Source organism: Heloderma suspectum, chromosome 1 (genome assembly GCF_057233095.1).
Source record: "Heloderma suspectum isolate Gila_16-S chromosome 1, 16-S_ref, whole genome shotgun sequence".
NCBI lineage: Eukaryota > Metazoa > Chordata > Lepidosauria > Squamata > Helodermatidae > Heloderma > Heloderma suspectum.
In genome coordinates, this window is record NC_139458.1 from 374,316,121 (window position 1) to 374,331,915 (window position 15,795).

The following is a 15,795-nucleotide window of genomic DNA, read 5'->3' on the forward strand; positions in this document are numbered from 1 at the left end:
GAGATTACTTTGTTTGGAGTCACTCATGAATGAATATTGAGAATCAAGGGGATTCAAAGCCCTTGAGAATCAGGGTATAACAAGTTACTTTAAAAAAATGTGTCTGCCTTCAATTCAAAATTTCCATGGCGGTTTACAATAACTAATAAAAGCACAATAAAAACAGAAAAGACAGTGCTAAAAATAATAATAGGGGAAAAAATATATGAGAGATTAACAACCAGCGCCATAAAACGATCTTTGCTTGGTGCCTAAAGGACATTAGGCACCATGCAAGCTGAGTGTCATAAATAAGCAAGGTACCACAGCCAAAAAGGCTCTCTTCCACATAGACACACACCTCATTTCTGATGGCAAGGGCACCTGAATGATGGCCTCTGATTAATGATTTTTTATTAGATTTCCAAAATTATACTCAGTGTATGTTTAGGTTGCTGTGGGAGAATAAGATGTTCGCTCAAGTATCCAGGTACCAAGCTGTTTGGCTTTAAAGGCAAGCACCAGTGCTTTGAATTGTGCTCATAACTGGACTGGAAGCCAGTGGAGCTCTCTTAAACAATGGTGAGATGTTCCTGATCTGGTCCCAGTTAATAGCCAACAATGGTTCTAGCTAGCTTGTAGCCTCCATAGATGGAGGAGGGGCTGTATCCTGTTGATGGAGAATGAGAGTAGTGAGAGAATGAAGAGCAAAGGGGGCTTTAGAAGCTTCCATTTCACATACTGTTTAGAAATAACTGGCCACATGTTTGGCTTCAAATCTCTTATACTTTAAGTAGTATGGCAGCGTATGTGGATGTTTCATGCACATATGTCTTTCTGAGGTGCGATGGAATGATTTACTACTGCTGAAGGTCATTTTTTTTATTAAAGACAATTGGGTAACAGCACAAGTGCAAGAAATGTGCCTGTATTAAGATATGGAAGGACAAATATATTTTGGGGGGATGGTATGATAGCCATCTTTGTTCAAGATTTTAGGAAGAGCTCTTGAGTAGGAATCTGTATTTTTGGCCTGTGTGTTACAAACTGAATTTGTTTTTCATTTAAGGCTTTTTTTTTTTTTTACTTAAAGGTATGTTGCACTAATCGTTTATATGGAAGTGTATAAGCGGACATAATAAAATCAGAAAGGAGACATGATTTGTATGTGCTGAGATGGTGAAAATCAGTAATTATGGAATACATGTTGTAATCCAAATTTGCATTGAAAAATTATTCCTTTTTGTCAATAGCTGTTTTTATGTTCAAAGTACCTCAAAGAATGTGTGTTGGCCTCACTTTCTAAAAGAAATGGCCTTGCCAGTCCCCATATTAGTTAAGTGTGGATGCAAAAGGCTGTTGTATAAAGTTCAGGAGGATAGTAAGAGATTTTAAGTTACTTCAGAAAGGTGACAGCTAATGACTACTGTAAACAATACGGGAAAACAAGCTGCAGAATTTCTTAGACTATTTCTCAAGATCATGATTATCATACTTGTGAAATGGCAGAAAGCCTTCATCATTCTGACTCATAATCTGCTAATCATACAGTAATGCTATATCCTCTTAATTATTAAAACACTTAGGGTTGTATCTAGTGGTGTCATTCCACTGATGGAACTGTTTCTGTCAGTGGAACCAGGGGGGTGGGCGATTACCCTTGCCTCCCTCACCCACCCGCACACTCTCAAAATCTGCTCTGGGGGGTTGGGAAATCTTCTGGAGCAGACTTTCAGGTGGTGCAGGGGGCAGGAAAGAGGGAGAAAGTCCCATTGCATTAGCAGATGTCTGCTAGCATGATGTTAGATTTAACTCTTAATAGTTATGTAGTGATATTTATTGCGCAGTTATTAATAATCTGAGGATGTCAATCTGACCAGAAAGAGTTATTGCTCAGTGTAATTGATAAAATTGTCAAGCAGCTTGTAATTAGCTGAAACATTTTGTGTAATAGCATTAGCTGTTTATGGATTAGTATTTATGCACAAATATTTGCCAGCAAAGGTTAATATAAGATCTAGTTGCAATTTGTACCAATTGATTATAAACTATCTGTCTCCCATACATACCTCTCTTTTCTATAGATAAAGATCATCATAAGTCTTCATATACTGCACTAAAAAGTTCCCCACCAGCCTTTTGTTCTTGCTTCTTATTAACTCAGTTATTGACTGCAGTTCACAATTTTTTCATTAAAAAAATAGTACTTCATTTATTAGATGTACTTCTAATTTCATAACATTGTGAACATTAGACATATGCTTTGTAACTTTACTCCATATCAGGTCAACTGATGGCAAAGTCATTTTGGTGTGATTAGTGTTCGTAACTTTCATTGGTTCATTTTTTGTTTTTTATTTGTCCTTTCCCCCCCCCCTCTGTTTGTTGCATAGAGAAGATGCAGGCAGTTAAGCAAATCCCCAAGGCGCAAATGGAAGTCTGTAGTGACAGTACTAACCTGGTATGCCGCAATGGACATCTCCAGTCAGGTGGGTTTGGTTTTACCAGCACCTAATTAATTAGGGGGATGTCTATCAGTATCTAGCATATAACAAACAAAATATGCAGTGCTAAATTGCCTGCTCCTAATCTATTTTTAAAATGTTTTCTATTTAAAGATTTTGTATAAGTACATTCCATCCTCAAAATTGTCTTAATATTGTTCTTGCTAAATTGCTTTCCTTGTACTTTAAAGTTTGCTTTTTAAAATGAAATAGCTGCAAAGGCTAGACATTAGCTCTAAATTTCTAATGCTTTTAAAAGGCAGTTTAGCAGTTTGGAAAAACATACAGCATCAGGAAAAATAAGCTGGTAGATTTTATAGGTTGTAAAGCAGAGGACATAAAGATTATTTGAATTCTATTCTCAGTTAAAAGCAGCCAAGCAATATTTTGTGTATACTTCCCACTGGAGGAAATTGCTCACCGGCCTTGTTTGTCACAAAGTGTGCTTAGAATAACAGAAGAAAGCTGCACACAAGTGAAATTTAGAGAATTGTTTATTTAATTAGGAGTGCTATGTTTGAGAAAATCTGCTTAAAGACTATATGTGTGGGGGAAATTATTGTCACATAGTATTCTTAAAGTATGCTCTAAATATTAAAGGAAAGCTTAAGTTCCTGTTGTATCATGAATGTACATGATCTGTTTGGTAAGCTGGTTTAGTTAAAATAGTTAGGTATCTTCTCTGCCAGCAGTTCTTGTTAACTTTGTAATTTGTCACTTCAGTCATTTTCACTCTTTGTAAGACAGATGCTTTCAGATGAGCTATGCAAATACTGTCAAATGTGCAATCTGTGCTAAAACATAAGCATGGTTTCTTGTGAATATTTTTGCTTTACAAGTCTGGTGTATGAAATTTTTGTCCTGCCTTTCCTAATGATGCTTTATAGGTCTTTAAAAAAACAACAACTCATGTTAGTTTTGGGGCAGAAATACCCTCTTTTCACCTTTGTTATCTGTCTCAAAGCTTCATTTGACAATGGTATGCTAGCTTTAGCTGCTTTAGTGTGGTGCAGTGTATTCATTGCTTGAAAACAGATTAAAGAGTGCCTGTACATATTTCTGCAACAGGCATTTTTCTCTATTATGGTAACTGGTATTCCTTAAAGTATCTGCATATGACTGTGTATAGGCAATAATTTCTGTAGAGAAGAAGCAGGCAGATTTCAGGCAACGTGATAAAAAGTAAAACAGTAAAAACTACTTCTGTTTTTAATAGATCCCTGAGATCCACCAACTGAGACCTAGTGCAAAAGTCTTTTAACACTTAGAATTAAAGAATTCTGAGTCCAGGAATTTGTTCTGAGTACTAGAACTGTACAGAACCACAGTCCTTCCACAGAAAAATCCACTCCTGGTTATCCCAAGCTCTCCCCATTTCAGCAGTGTAATGAAGTGGGGTGGGGGGAACATTTTTGTTGCTGCTATTGTCAAACTATTGACAGTGGTAAATCCTTGCCAATCTACTGCAGATAACCCAGTGATTTACCTTCGATCCAGATCTTCCTTCTACTTGCCCCTGTTCTAGGGCAACAGTATGCAACTTTTCCCATAGTGCTACAGTGGCACTCACTTTGATCCTGTATTAAATGGCTGTGTGTGTGTGTGTGGTTGTGGTATACCTGTGAGTCTCCCAAAGTTGTTAGACTCCATCTACTGTAATTCCTGACCATTGGCCATGCCAGTGGGAGTTGGAGTTCCAACAACATCTGGAGGGCAACAGGTTCCCCGCTCATGCTGTATTAGGAGCGTGATGATTGCGCAAGTGTAATGATAGGTGGGAACAGGGCAGTCTCACTGCAGAAGAAAATGCGGTTTGCTCTGTTACCTTAAGTGCAGCTGCTTTCCCTAGTTCTGTACAACTTAAATATTTATTATAATTATTTTATACTGCTTAATATATTAAAATCCCTAAGCGGGATTAAGGATGTTGACCAGGCTGCATGGCAGTGAGTTCTGGTCTAGGAAATTGCACATCTGAGAGAAGTTTCTAAAGAAAATGTTCTTGAATGTCAAGGCATTGGGGAGGGAGGGGCAGTCTTGCACAGAGGTTTCTTTTTAGAGGGATTCATGGCCACTTGGCCGGTACAGTGCACAAGTGGTTAACTTTCCACTTCTTTTCAAACCAAAACACACTTCTGAAACTGTGTGTGGAGGTGTGTTACTTTATTTTAAAATGTTCGTTGCCTTTCCACCAATAACACAATATAATGTGTGTACACACACACACACACGTGTCACTCATAATGCCATGGTGCCAGGTTGGGGAAGGCTGATCTTGATTATATCATAGTTGAAGTAGCTGTTAAAACTTGGGGGAAAAGTGTCCTTTGCTAGTCAGATTTGTGAATTACACCTATGCAACGTTTCCTCCTAAAAGCCTTTGCACAAAGCCCAGTCTGCTCTCTGGTTACCAGTGAGCTAGGGGTAATGAAGTACAGTGGGAGACAACTGGAATGCAAGTGGCATAAATCTCAAAGTGAATCTGTCCAAACACAGATAACAGCTCATCATCAAGCCTTCTTTGTGGCAGTGATGGCTTCCAAGAAGTAGTACTTTATGCCGTCATTACATCCCTGAGTACTCTCCAGCTGAACTTTTCTGAGTTGTTCAGTGCCTCTTTCAGTTTGGCCCACAGGGTGACATCAGAGTCCTTGGAAGCCTGTTGTGACATTGCTATGCACTTTGATAAAGTTGCTCATATCCGCCTTGAGTTGGATTTCACTAGTTCTGCAGTTCAATCTGTGGATGTATCTACAGTAGGATTTACTCCATCATTGTGGGATGAGTTTTTAGTGTTTGCATTGTTAGGATGTACACATGGTGCATGGAGGGGGTACATACTACATACTACTTGACCCTTGCTCTTGGCTTATTTCATCTTATAGAAGGCTGGATCCAGGGGGTAATAAATGCCTCTTTACTAGAGGGAGCAGTCTTAGCTGTCTTGAAGGAGACAGTTATGAGGCTGCTTCTGAAGAAACCCTTCCTGGACCCTGAGGTTTGTAGTAATCGGCCAGTCCGTATCCCTTTCTTGGGCAGAAGGTGCCAGCAGATGCTTGCCATACAACTCCAGTTACTCTTGGTTGAAAGCAATTATCTGGATCCATTTTAATTTTATTTCTGGCCTGCTTTGGTTCGGACTGCCTTAATTGTTCTGATAGATGATCTTTTCTTGAAGGACAGGGGTAGTGCAACCCTAAGTTCTTCTGGATCCTTCAGCAGCCTTTGTTACCTTCAGCCATGGTTTCCTCCTTTTGGATAGGCTGTCTGGGTTGTTAGTTGGGGGCATGCTATTATGGTGGTTCCACTCTTATCTGGAGGGCTGATTCCAGAAGAAAGTGCTGGGGTGCTATTGTTCGTTCCCATGGCATTTATGCTATGTGGTCCTGCAGTGTTACTTGTCACCCATTCTTTTTAACATCTACATGAAGCTGTTGAGTTAGGTCATCCAAGGTTTTGGAGCTGAGTGTTACCAATATGTAGACAACACTGAACAGTCTCTCCTTTACATTGAATTTAGGTGAGGCACTTGAAGTACTTGAACTCTTTCTTGAAATCAATAATGGATTGTTTGAAGGCCAACAAACTGAAGCTCAATCCTGACAAGGAAGTTCTGTTGAAAGGTGGTTTGTCTAGAAAGGGGTGATCAACCTGTTCTGGGTAGGATTGCAGTCCTGCTAAAAGATCAGGTCTATGGTTCAGGGGTACTCATTGATCCAGTTTTGTGATATGGAGTGCCTTTCATCCCCTGAGACTGGTGTGCTAGTTGCAACCCCTTTTGGATAAAGATAGTGTGTCCAGAGTTATCCATGCTCTGGCAGCTTCCAGAATAATTACTGCATCGCATTGTCTGTGGGGCTGCATTTGGAAGATTATCCAGAAGCTTTAGTTAGTTCAGAATACAGCTGCTAGGCTACTAATGGGGACCAATCTTCAGGAATACATTTCTCCAGTACTTAAAGAACTACAATAGCTTCTGGTCTGTCTTCAAGCATAGCCCTAGATTCCTTGTAACCCAGGTACCTTAGAATCATAGAATTATAGGGTTGGAAGGCACTTGCAAGACCATCAAGTCCAACCCCCTGCTCAGTGCAGGAAGCCTGATTCCCAGGCGGTCTCCCATCCAAGTACTAACCAGGGCTGACCCTGCTTAGCTTACAAGATCAGACAAGATCAGGCACATCCAGTATAAGGGGACTGTCTTCTCTGACATCAACGTGCCTGGGTATTAATGGTAGTATCTGAGGCCCTTCTCCAGATACCCTCACCATGTGAGGTGAAGAGAGTGGTGATTCGGGAGAACTTTTTTGGCTCTAGCACCTAGCTTGTGGAATCTTCCAGGGAGTCTTTGCCTGCAAAGACCTTTTGGTTTTCCAAGGTTTTAAAGATCACTGTGTGTGTGGTTGTTTGTTTTTTTTTTTTAAACTCCATTTTTTAAAATGTTTGCTGTTTATTCCTTTAGTGTTGTTTTTATTTCGTCTTTTTTAATGCTTTGTGAACCACCCTGAAAAACTTCATATTGAAGAGTGATACATATCCTTTAAGTAGGGAGAGCAAGTCTGGCATTCTGAGAGGAAAACAATTTTTTAAATTCATATTCTCATTGGTAGCTTTTACACTGGAATCTGAAGTGACTAAAATGTGACTAGGTAAAGGTAAAGCATACTATGTCATATGTTGCTTCATTTCACTCAGGCCCAATAAAATAATTGCTTTAGGTTGGCATAGGCTGAATTATTCTTAAATTCTGAATTTCAGGATTATTTTCAGTTAAGCACGTAACACAATTCAGATAATGATAAAAATCAGTGCAAGCGTGCTAGATCAGTGCAAGCGTGCTAAATCAGTGCAAGCGTGCTAAATCAATGCAAGCGTGCCTTTTTGTAAATGTAGTGTCTATTTTTAAGTACACATTTTTCAAATGGAATGCAAGTTTGGGAATTTGAACATTTTTGGGGAATATGCGTTCCTGTTCACATTCATGGTTGCAAACAGGCAATTTTTGAGTGACTTGTGAACTGAAATGAATTCTCATACATTACTGACTATAGCTGTATGGTCAGGTGTAGGTTGTTGGGCTTGGCTGATACTAGCCATATCCAGTTGAATTTCTGGCAGCCTCTTCCTATTCTAAAATCTTAGTACTGTTTGCATGCTACAGAGATCATTGCTAAAGAGGTCAATGAGAAATATCCTGTCTCATACTGGTACAGTGTAGTCACTACACTGTAGTGACTAAGAGACTCAGCTTTAAATCAGGAACCCCCAGTTCAAATCTTGCCTCTGCTATGATTTTATTAGACGGCCTTAAACAAGTGTCTCCCTTAAAGGATTGTAACATTTCTGTAGCGTATTGAATATTCTAAAGTACTATGTAAAAGTCAAGTAGTGTAGCCTTTCTCAACCTGATGCCCTCCAGATGTGTTTGACTACAACTCCCATCAATGGCAATGATGACTGGGATGGTTGGAGTTCTAGTCCAGCATATCTAGAGGGCATCAGGTCGGGGAAGGCTGTAGTAGTTTAAAGATGAAACAACTTATGCAATGAAACAGTCATGCATACCATGGGGTTTAACTTATTTTCAGGGTACTAAACACCAGAAAAGTTATTAACAACAGTATTAGTTGTGATAATGCACAGGCTGTGTCACCAGCTGTGTTTAACTTCCAGGTGGCAATAAAACAACACAACTAATCTGAGTTAATGGTGGTCCAGCAGTGGTGTTAATTTCTGTCCATTTACAGGAGTATTATACCAACTATGCACATTGAAAAATTCTCCATGAGTAGTAAGAAAAATATCAACATACATAGGTCGTATTTGTGAATATAAGTTGACTGAAGAAATTCTGTAAAGCAGTACATTTGATTAAGATGCATCTTGATATTTTTAAGTAGCTATATGGAGATTCGCAACTAACTCTTTTGAATATGCCCTGCTTTTTCTTTTTGTAGAAAGTGGAGCTGTTCCAAAAAAGAAGGATCCACTGACTCACACTAGTAACTCACTTCCTCGTTCAAAGTCTGTGGCAAAAACTGGATCTATAGGCCTCTCAGGGCACCAAAGGACACCTAGTTATAGTGGAATATCCAATTTTACTGTACCTAGACAGGGAACTGTTCCTGCAACTTCAACTCAGAAGGTAAGGTGGTAACCTTCATGCACAGTGTACTGCTTATTTGTCAGCTTGTCTTTAATAGAAAAATTGAGGAACTGTGTTTTATAAACGGCAATTGAGACCTTGAGCTTAAGGACTTCTGAGCGTTAATATAATTTCTGTAGCTCAATGGCAGAGCACGTACTTTGCATGCAGAAGGTTCCAAATTTGATCCCCAGCATCTCTAGGTAGGGCTCGAAAAGAACCTTGTTTGAAATCCTGGAGAGCCACTGCCAGTCAGTGCATACAATATTGAGCTAGATGAGACAGTGGTCTGACTCAGTACAAGGGAGCTTTGTATGTTCGTAATTTCAAAGTATCTTCCAGAGAAAAGTGCTATTTCTATTTTTATAGTTCTTGTATTGATTGAAATCATGGGGTTGTATCCAGTGGTGGACATTCTGATGGAAAGTATCTACTACCAGAATGGGGACATAATTTTCAGCGATACCCTCTTTCCTCTTAGCTCCCTACTCTGCTCTGGAGAGTTAGGGAATATCTGGAGCAGATGGGGCGGGGGGAAAGGTGGAATTGCTGAAAATCACATCCTTCCTCGTTCTGCTAGGGGATGGCTTCTGTCAGTGAAGAGGATTAGTTGTATTCTGCCCCATGTGTTAGAAGTTAGTAGCTGGTGGTGCTAGGTTGATCTGATCTTCCCAAGGATCTACTCCCAGGATATAAGGATTGGGTGGGGATTGGCTTCAGCCATCTGGTGCTTGCCTGTAGGCGCCTGGAACAACAGTACATACAGTTTTCAATTGGGCATTACCTTTCCTGGTGAAAAATCAGGAAAGAGATCTTGGAATTGTGCTGGATAATCATAGAAAACATCAACAGTGACCTGGTTCACATGTCATGGCGGCAAATTGTGGGGGGACGCTTGTGAGCAGTTTCCAGTTTCAATAAACAACCTACTAATCTCTGTTCTTAGGTTGTTAGCATGACATCTGACCCTGGATGCTCGGGGTTGTTTAGAGGTTAAACAATCCAGAGTCAACCTATGATTTGTTCTTGGGTTAACTCTGGCTTGTTTAATTCTTAAACAGCCCAGAGTGCCTGGGTTCAGACATCACACTAACAACCTATGAATGGGGCATTTGTAGGTTGTTCACTGAAACAGGAATTGGTTTGCACATGGCTTACGTGGTCCATGTGTCCCCACAAATTGTGGGTTAATTAACCCATTATTTGCCACTGTGACATGTGAACAACCCCATTATTTGGTGATGGAAATGTAAATTTCATACAAGGGGTTATTATTAGGAAAGGGTTTGAAAATAAATTGGCTAGAAAATGAATGAATGATTATGCCTTACAGTACAAATGCATTTGGAATGTTATGCATAGCCCTGGGCATCCCATCTTAAGGAATATCAGAGTGAAAAACTATGCAGAAAAAAGCACCGAGCTAGTTTAATTTTCAACCAGTACTGAAATATTTGAAACAATTGTTTCTTCAGGCTACTCCAAAAAATAATAGAGCCAACAAGCCTTCTACTCCTACAACTGCTGTGCGAAAAAAGAAAGACGTGAAGATTTTTAGGAATGTGGATAGTAATCTTGCTAATCTTATTCTCAATGAAATTGTAGACAGGTGAGTAACAGCAGTGGTTGGCTTTAATAAAGGTTGGCTAATATTTTGCATTGCCACTTAGGAAAAGCTAAGCATATTTGTTATAGTACAAGTAATCCAACCCATATTAATTTTCTATATCAGTTTAAAGTAGAATTTGGCTTGGGAGGGCTAGATAAAACATGTAGACATATTCCTAGGAAATTGAGCACTTTAATATGAACGTGGATAATTTCATAATTGTAATAGGCTCCTTAAAGATGAAGGGCATGAAACTAGCCAGCTGCACTCCAGAAGACTGAAACGTCTATTGTTGCCCTAATTGCTATTCTGTATCTGTTAGTGGACCATCTGTCAAATTTGATGATATTGCTGGGCAGGAGCTGGCTAAGCAGGCGCTGCAAGAAATTGTTATCCTTCCTTCACTTAGACCTGAAGTAAGCAATCTGTTTTCTGTCATTTTTTATGTTGCACCTTAGAGGCTTCTGTTACGTGCAAATAGCCCCAGTTTATCACATAACAGTGGCAAATCATGGGTTACTTAACCCACGATTTGCTGTGATGCATGCCAGTTATGTTCCGCAGCCTTTTTGAATATTCAGCTCCTGATCAGCTTGATCAAGGGTTGCCACATGACATTCGAACCCAGACACTATAGGTTAATCATGGGTAAAACAACCCACAGTTAACCTAACTACTAATTGGAGGTTAACTGTGAGTTGTTTAACCCGTGATTAACCTATAATGTCTGGGTTTGGTTGTTACGCAGCAATCCCCGATCAGGAGTTGAATGCTCAAAATGGTCCTGGCATGTGCCCGGCATCGCACCTTATATCTGAACCGGGTTATTGTCTTCTAATTTACTTCACAATTTGGGACTTATTCACCAAATATGTACAAGAGTGAATCAAGACTATTTCCAGAGAAACCTTGTTATATTCACATTTATTCCTTACAACTGGTAATTAAAAATCATTATTTTTCTCCATTATAGACTATAAGATTGTTAGTAATTATGAATTCAGTGAAGAAGTGGCACAGTTGCACATAGCTTTTGTCCTTAAAATATTTCTTTAAAATATTCATAAACTTTTCTTTCATAGGCCTAATATGTTGGGTGCATTGTATACAGTATGCTGGCATATACTAAGTATTAGCTACCAACATGCTTCACACTAGAGCTAAAATGACTCCCCCATCTAATTCTTCTTTATGTATTTGAACAGTGAATGTTCTCTGAAGAAAGACATTAAGGTACCAAAGTATATCAGCCACACAGGAAATAAAGGGGGGTGCATTAGCTTGCAAAAACCCATTGATTACACAGAGCTTCAAATTCTGATGGATAAAGATCAGTGGAATACTACAAAGTTAAGTCCATACATTTGTGCTGACAATATGGGTTGAATCCAGTTGTCATACGTAGAGTAGACCCATTGAAATAAATAGAGTAGAACTATTGTGTGTGAATGGACTGTGTGTTGTGAACCACACAGAGCTTCGGCTATTGGGCAATATAGAAATGAAAGAAATAATATAATAAAAAATTGGACTAATCTAAATAATAGAATCATAGAATAGTAGGGTTGGAAGGGGCCTACAAGGCCATCAAGTCCAACCCCCTGCTCAATGCAGGAATCCAAGTCAAAGTGGATTCTAGTCCCCACTCGGCCATGGAAGCTCACTGGGTGACTTTGGGCCAGTCACACACTCTCAGCCCAACCTACCTCACAGGGTTCTTGTTGTGAGGATAAAATGGAGAGGAGGAGGAGGAGGATAATGTAAGCCGCCTTGAGTTCCTTGCAAGAGGAAAAAAGGCGGGATATAAATGCAATAATAATAATAATAATAATAAAGTGTCCCTGACAGATGGCTGTCCAGCCTCGTCTTGAAGGCCTCCAGTGTGGGAGAGCCCACCACCTCCCAAGGTAATTGGTTCCATTGTCGTATTGCTCTAACAGCCAGGAAGTTTTTCCTGATGTTCAGCCGGAATCTGGCTTCCTGTCACGTGAGCCCATTATTCCGTGTCCTGGACTCTGGCATGATTGAGAAGAGATCCTGGCCTTCCTCTCTGTGACAACCTTTCAAGGACATGAAGAGCGCTATCATCTCTCTCCTCAGTCTTCTCTTCTCAAGGCTAAACATGCCCTGGTCTTTCAGTCTCTCCTCATAGGGCTTTGTTTCCAGTCCCCTGATCATCTTTGTTGCCCTCCTCTGAACCCTGTCCAGTTTGTCTGTATCCTTCTTAAAGTGTGGTGCCCAGAACTGGACACAGTACTCCAGGTGAGGTCTAACCAGTGCTGAGTAGAGGGGAACTAGTACTTCCCGGGATTTGGAAGCTATGCTTCTATTAATGCAGCCCAAAAGAGCATTTGCCTTTTTTTGCAGCCACATCACATTGTTGGCTCATATTCAGCTTGTGATCGACAACAATTCCAAGATCCTCCTCGCTTGTAGTGTGATTGAGCCACGTATCCCCCATCTTGTAAGTGTGCATTTGGTTTCATTTTCCTAGATGCAGAACTTGGCATTTATCCCTATTAAATGTCATTCTGTTGTTTTCTGCCCAGCGCTTTGAATTTTTCAGATTTCCAGATCACTTTGAATTTTGTTTCTGTCTTCCAAAGTATTAGCTATCCTGACCAATTTTGTGTCATCTGCAAATTTGATCAGCATTCCCTGTACCTCCTCCTCCAGTCATTAACAAAAATGTTGAAGAGCACTGGGCCCAGGACTGTGCCCTGCAGTACCCCACTCGTTACCTCTCCCCAGTTTGAGAAGGTCCCATTGATAAGCACTCCTTGAGTCCAATTTTGTAGCCAACTGTGGATCCACCGGATCGTTGTTTCATCTAGCCCACTTTGAGCTAGTTTGCTCATCAGGATATCATGGGGCACTTTGTCGAAAGCTTTGCTGAAGTCGAGGTATATGATGTCTACAGCATTCCCATGGTCCCCAGGGGAGGTTACTTGATCAAAAAATGAGATCAGATTCATCTGGCAGGACTTGTTCTTGACAAATCCATGTTGGCTTTGAGTAATCACTGCATTGTTTTCAAGGTGCTTCCAGATGGATTGCTTTATCATCTGCTCCAGGATTTTCCCAGGGATTGATGTCAGACTGACTGGTCTGTAGTTCCCAGGTTCCTCCTTTTTACCCTTTTTGAAGATAGGGACAACATTAGCCCTCCTCCAGTCATCTGGCACTTCCCCCGTCCTCCATGATTTCTCAAAGAGAAGAGACAGCAGTTCTGAGAGTTCTTCTGCCAGTTCCTTTATTAATCTAGGATGCAGTTCATCTGGCCCTGGAGATCTGAACTCATTCGAAGTAATTAGGTGTTCCTTGACCATATGCCTATTGATCTCAAGCTGCAATCCTGCCCCTTCAGCCTGTACTTTGCCTTTGCTGGGGGGTCATAGACCCTCTTTTGGGAGAAGACTGAGCCCAAGTAGGAATTGAGCACCTCTGCCTTTTCTTTGTCATCTGTTATCATTTTGCCATCCTTATTTAATAGCTGAACCACCATTTCTTTCCTCTGTCTTTTACAATGCACGTAGCTGAAGAAAGCCTTTTTGTTGTTTTTAGCAACCCTCACTAAACTCAGCTCGTTCTCAGCTTCAGCCTTCCTGATGCCATCCCTGCAATTCTGTGCTACCTGCTTGTACTCTTCCTTTGTTACTTGGCCTTCTTTCCACTTCCTGTATATGTCCTTTTTGTTTTCAGGTCATGTCTAAGCTTTTTGTGAAGCCACATTGGCTTCTTCTGTTGTCTTCCACCTTTTCTTCTTGTTGGAATTGTTTGTAATTATGCCTTGAGAATTTCCTTTTTTAAAAGCTCCCACCCATCTTGGACTCCTTTTCTCGCTAGAGTCGCTTGCCATCAGCTTTCCTAAAATCCAGGGTACGCGTTTGACGTGTACCACCACCGCCACCGGGGAAGAGGCGTGCTTGCTGCTGCTGGGCCTGCTGCCGCCGCCGCTACCACCGCCACTAGGCCTTCCCTGTGGACTCCTGCCTGGCATTTTTAAGGGGATTTTAATTGTTTTGTTTGTTTGTTTTATTTTGTTGGGGGGGATTTTGTTGTGTTTTTAGGGGTGGGTAGCCTGCCTGATAGGCGGGAGCGAGGGGGCATGTGTCCACCTGATGGAGGCAGTGGGGGGAGTGTTGGGGGCCAGAACATACCGAGGCTGGGCGGCAGGCGCTGGCGGAGCGCTAGGGGCAGGCCATGCCAGGTAAGGGGAACAAGGGAGAGATGTGTAGTATCTGTCCCCTGCTCCGGGCCTGTCCAGAGCCAAAGGATGGCTGGGGGAGGCGTGACCCCATCTTCTGGCCTTCATTTGCTGCTCTGCAATGCCAGGTCTGTTACCCAGAAAACCTCCCTCATCCATGACATGATCCTGGATGAGGGTGCAGACCTGGCATGTATTACGGAGACCTGGCTGGCAGAGGCTGCTGCTCCAACCCTTGCAGCCATGTGTCCAGCTGGATTTTCGTATGCACAGCAGCCGAGGGCTGGGGATCGGGGAGGGGGAGTGGCTGTTATCTACCGAGAGTCCTTGGTCTTCACCAGACCCCCTCTCCGGGAGACCAAGGTTGCTGAGTGCATGTACTGGAGGTTGGGCCCGAAGGGCAGTCTGGGGATTCTGCTCGTGTACCGTCCACCCCGCTGCACGACTGACTCCCTGGCCGAGGTTCTTGAGGTGGTCTCTGATGTGCGTGTACAGTCCCCTAACTTACTGGTGTTGGGGGACTTCAATGTACATTCGGAGGCCATCCTCACAGGAGCACCTCGGGACTTCATGGAGACCATGGCCTCCTGGGAGCTGCACCATATTCTAACTGGGCCCACCCATGTAGCCGGTCATGCACTAGACCTTGTGTTTGTTTCTGGAGAAGCGGGGAGTGATCTGGAAGTCGGGGGTATACCCACCACCCCCTTGTCATGGTCAGATCACTATCTGGTGACGTTGGACTTCTCGGTTCCACAACCCCTCCGCAGGGGTGGAGGAACCATTAAAATGGTCTGCCCCAGGCGTCTTATGGATCCAAATGGATTCCTGAACGCGCTTGGGGATTCTCTGGGGCATGCCAACTGCCACTCGGTCGAGACCCTGGTGGGTAGCTGGAATGCCGCAATCACCGGGGCATTAGATCGGGTGGCTCTGAAATGCCCTCTCCCCCTGAACAGGGCTCGGACTGCACCATGGTTCAGTCTGCAGTTACGAGCTCTGAAACAGGAGGCGAGACGGCTAGAGCGCCGGTGGCGGAAGTCTCGCTCCAAAGACGATCAGACACGGACTAGAGCTATATCTTCAGCCTATCACGTGGCGGTGAAGGCAGCAAAAAAGGAATATTATGCTGCCTCCATCGCGTCTGCAGAATGCTGCCCCAGGAGGCTGTTCCAAGTGGTCCGGAGCCTGGTCGGTCCTGTGGCTCCGGAACCACTGGAGCATTCTAAGGCCTCCTGTGAGGCTTTGGCAAGGCACTTTGCAGATAAAATTGATCAGATTAGGTGTGTTACTCTGCACACTGTGGATACAGTTAGTGAGCAAGAGGCGGCCTGTGGCAAACCGGTTTTGT

General features: G+C 42.1%; 1 protein-coding gene across 5 annotated transcripts in view; it reads left to right on the forward strand.

Moving 5' to 3' along the window:
- The window catches only part of SPAST (spastin), a 49,960-nt gene that overhangs the window by 12,922 nt on the left and 21,243 nt on the right, over nt 1–15,795 (forward strand). For 3 of the 5 annotated variants that reach the window (XM_084828310.1, XM_084828311.1, XM_084828314.1), the window contains exons 4-7: nt 2,373–2,468; nt 8,441–8,628; nt 10,104–10,237; nt 10,560–10,653. In XM_084828310.1, the coding sequence (XP_084684436.1) occupies nt 2,373–2,468; nt 8,441–8,628; nt 10,104–10,237; nt 10,560–10,653 (512 nt within the window). The remainder of the gene's footprint in view (nt 1–2,372; nt 2,469–8,440; nt 8,629–10,103; nt 10,238–10,559; nt 10,654–15,795) is intronic. The other 2 variants (XM_084828312.1, XM_084828313.1) reach the window with 1 other exon arrangement.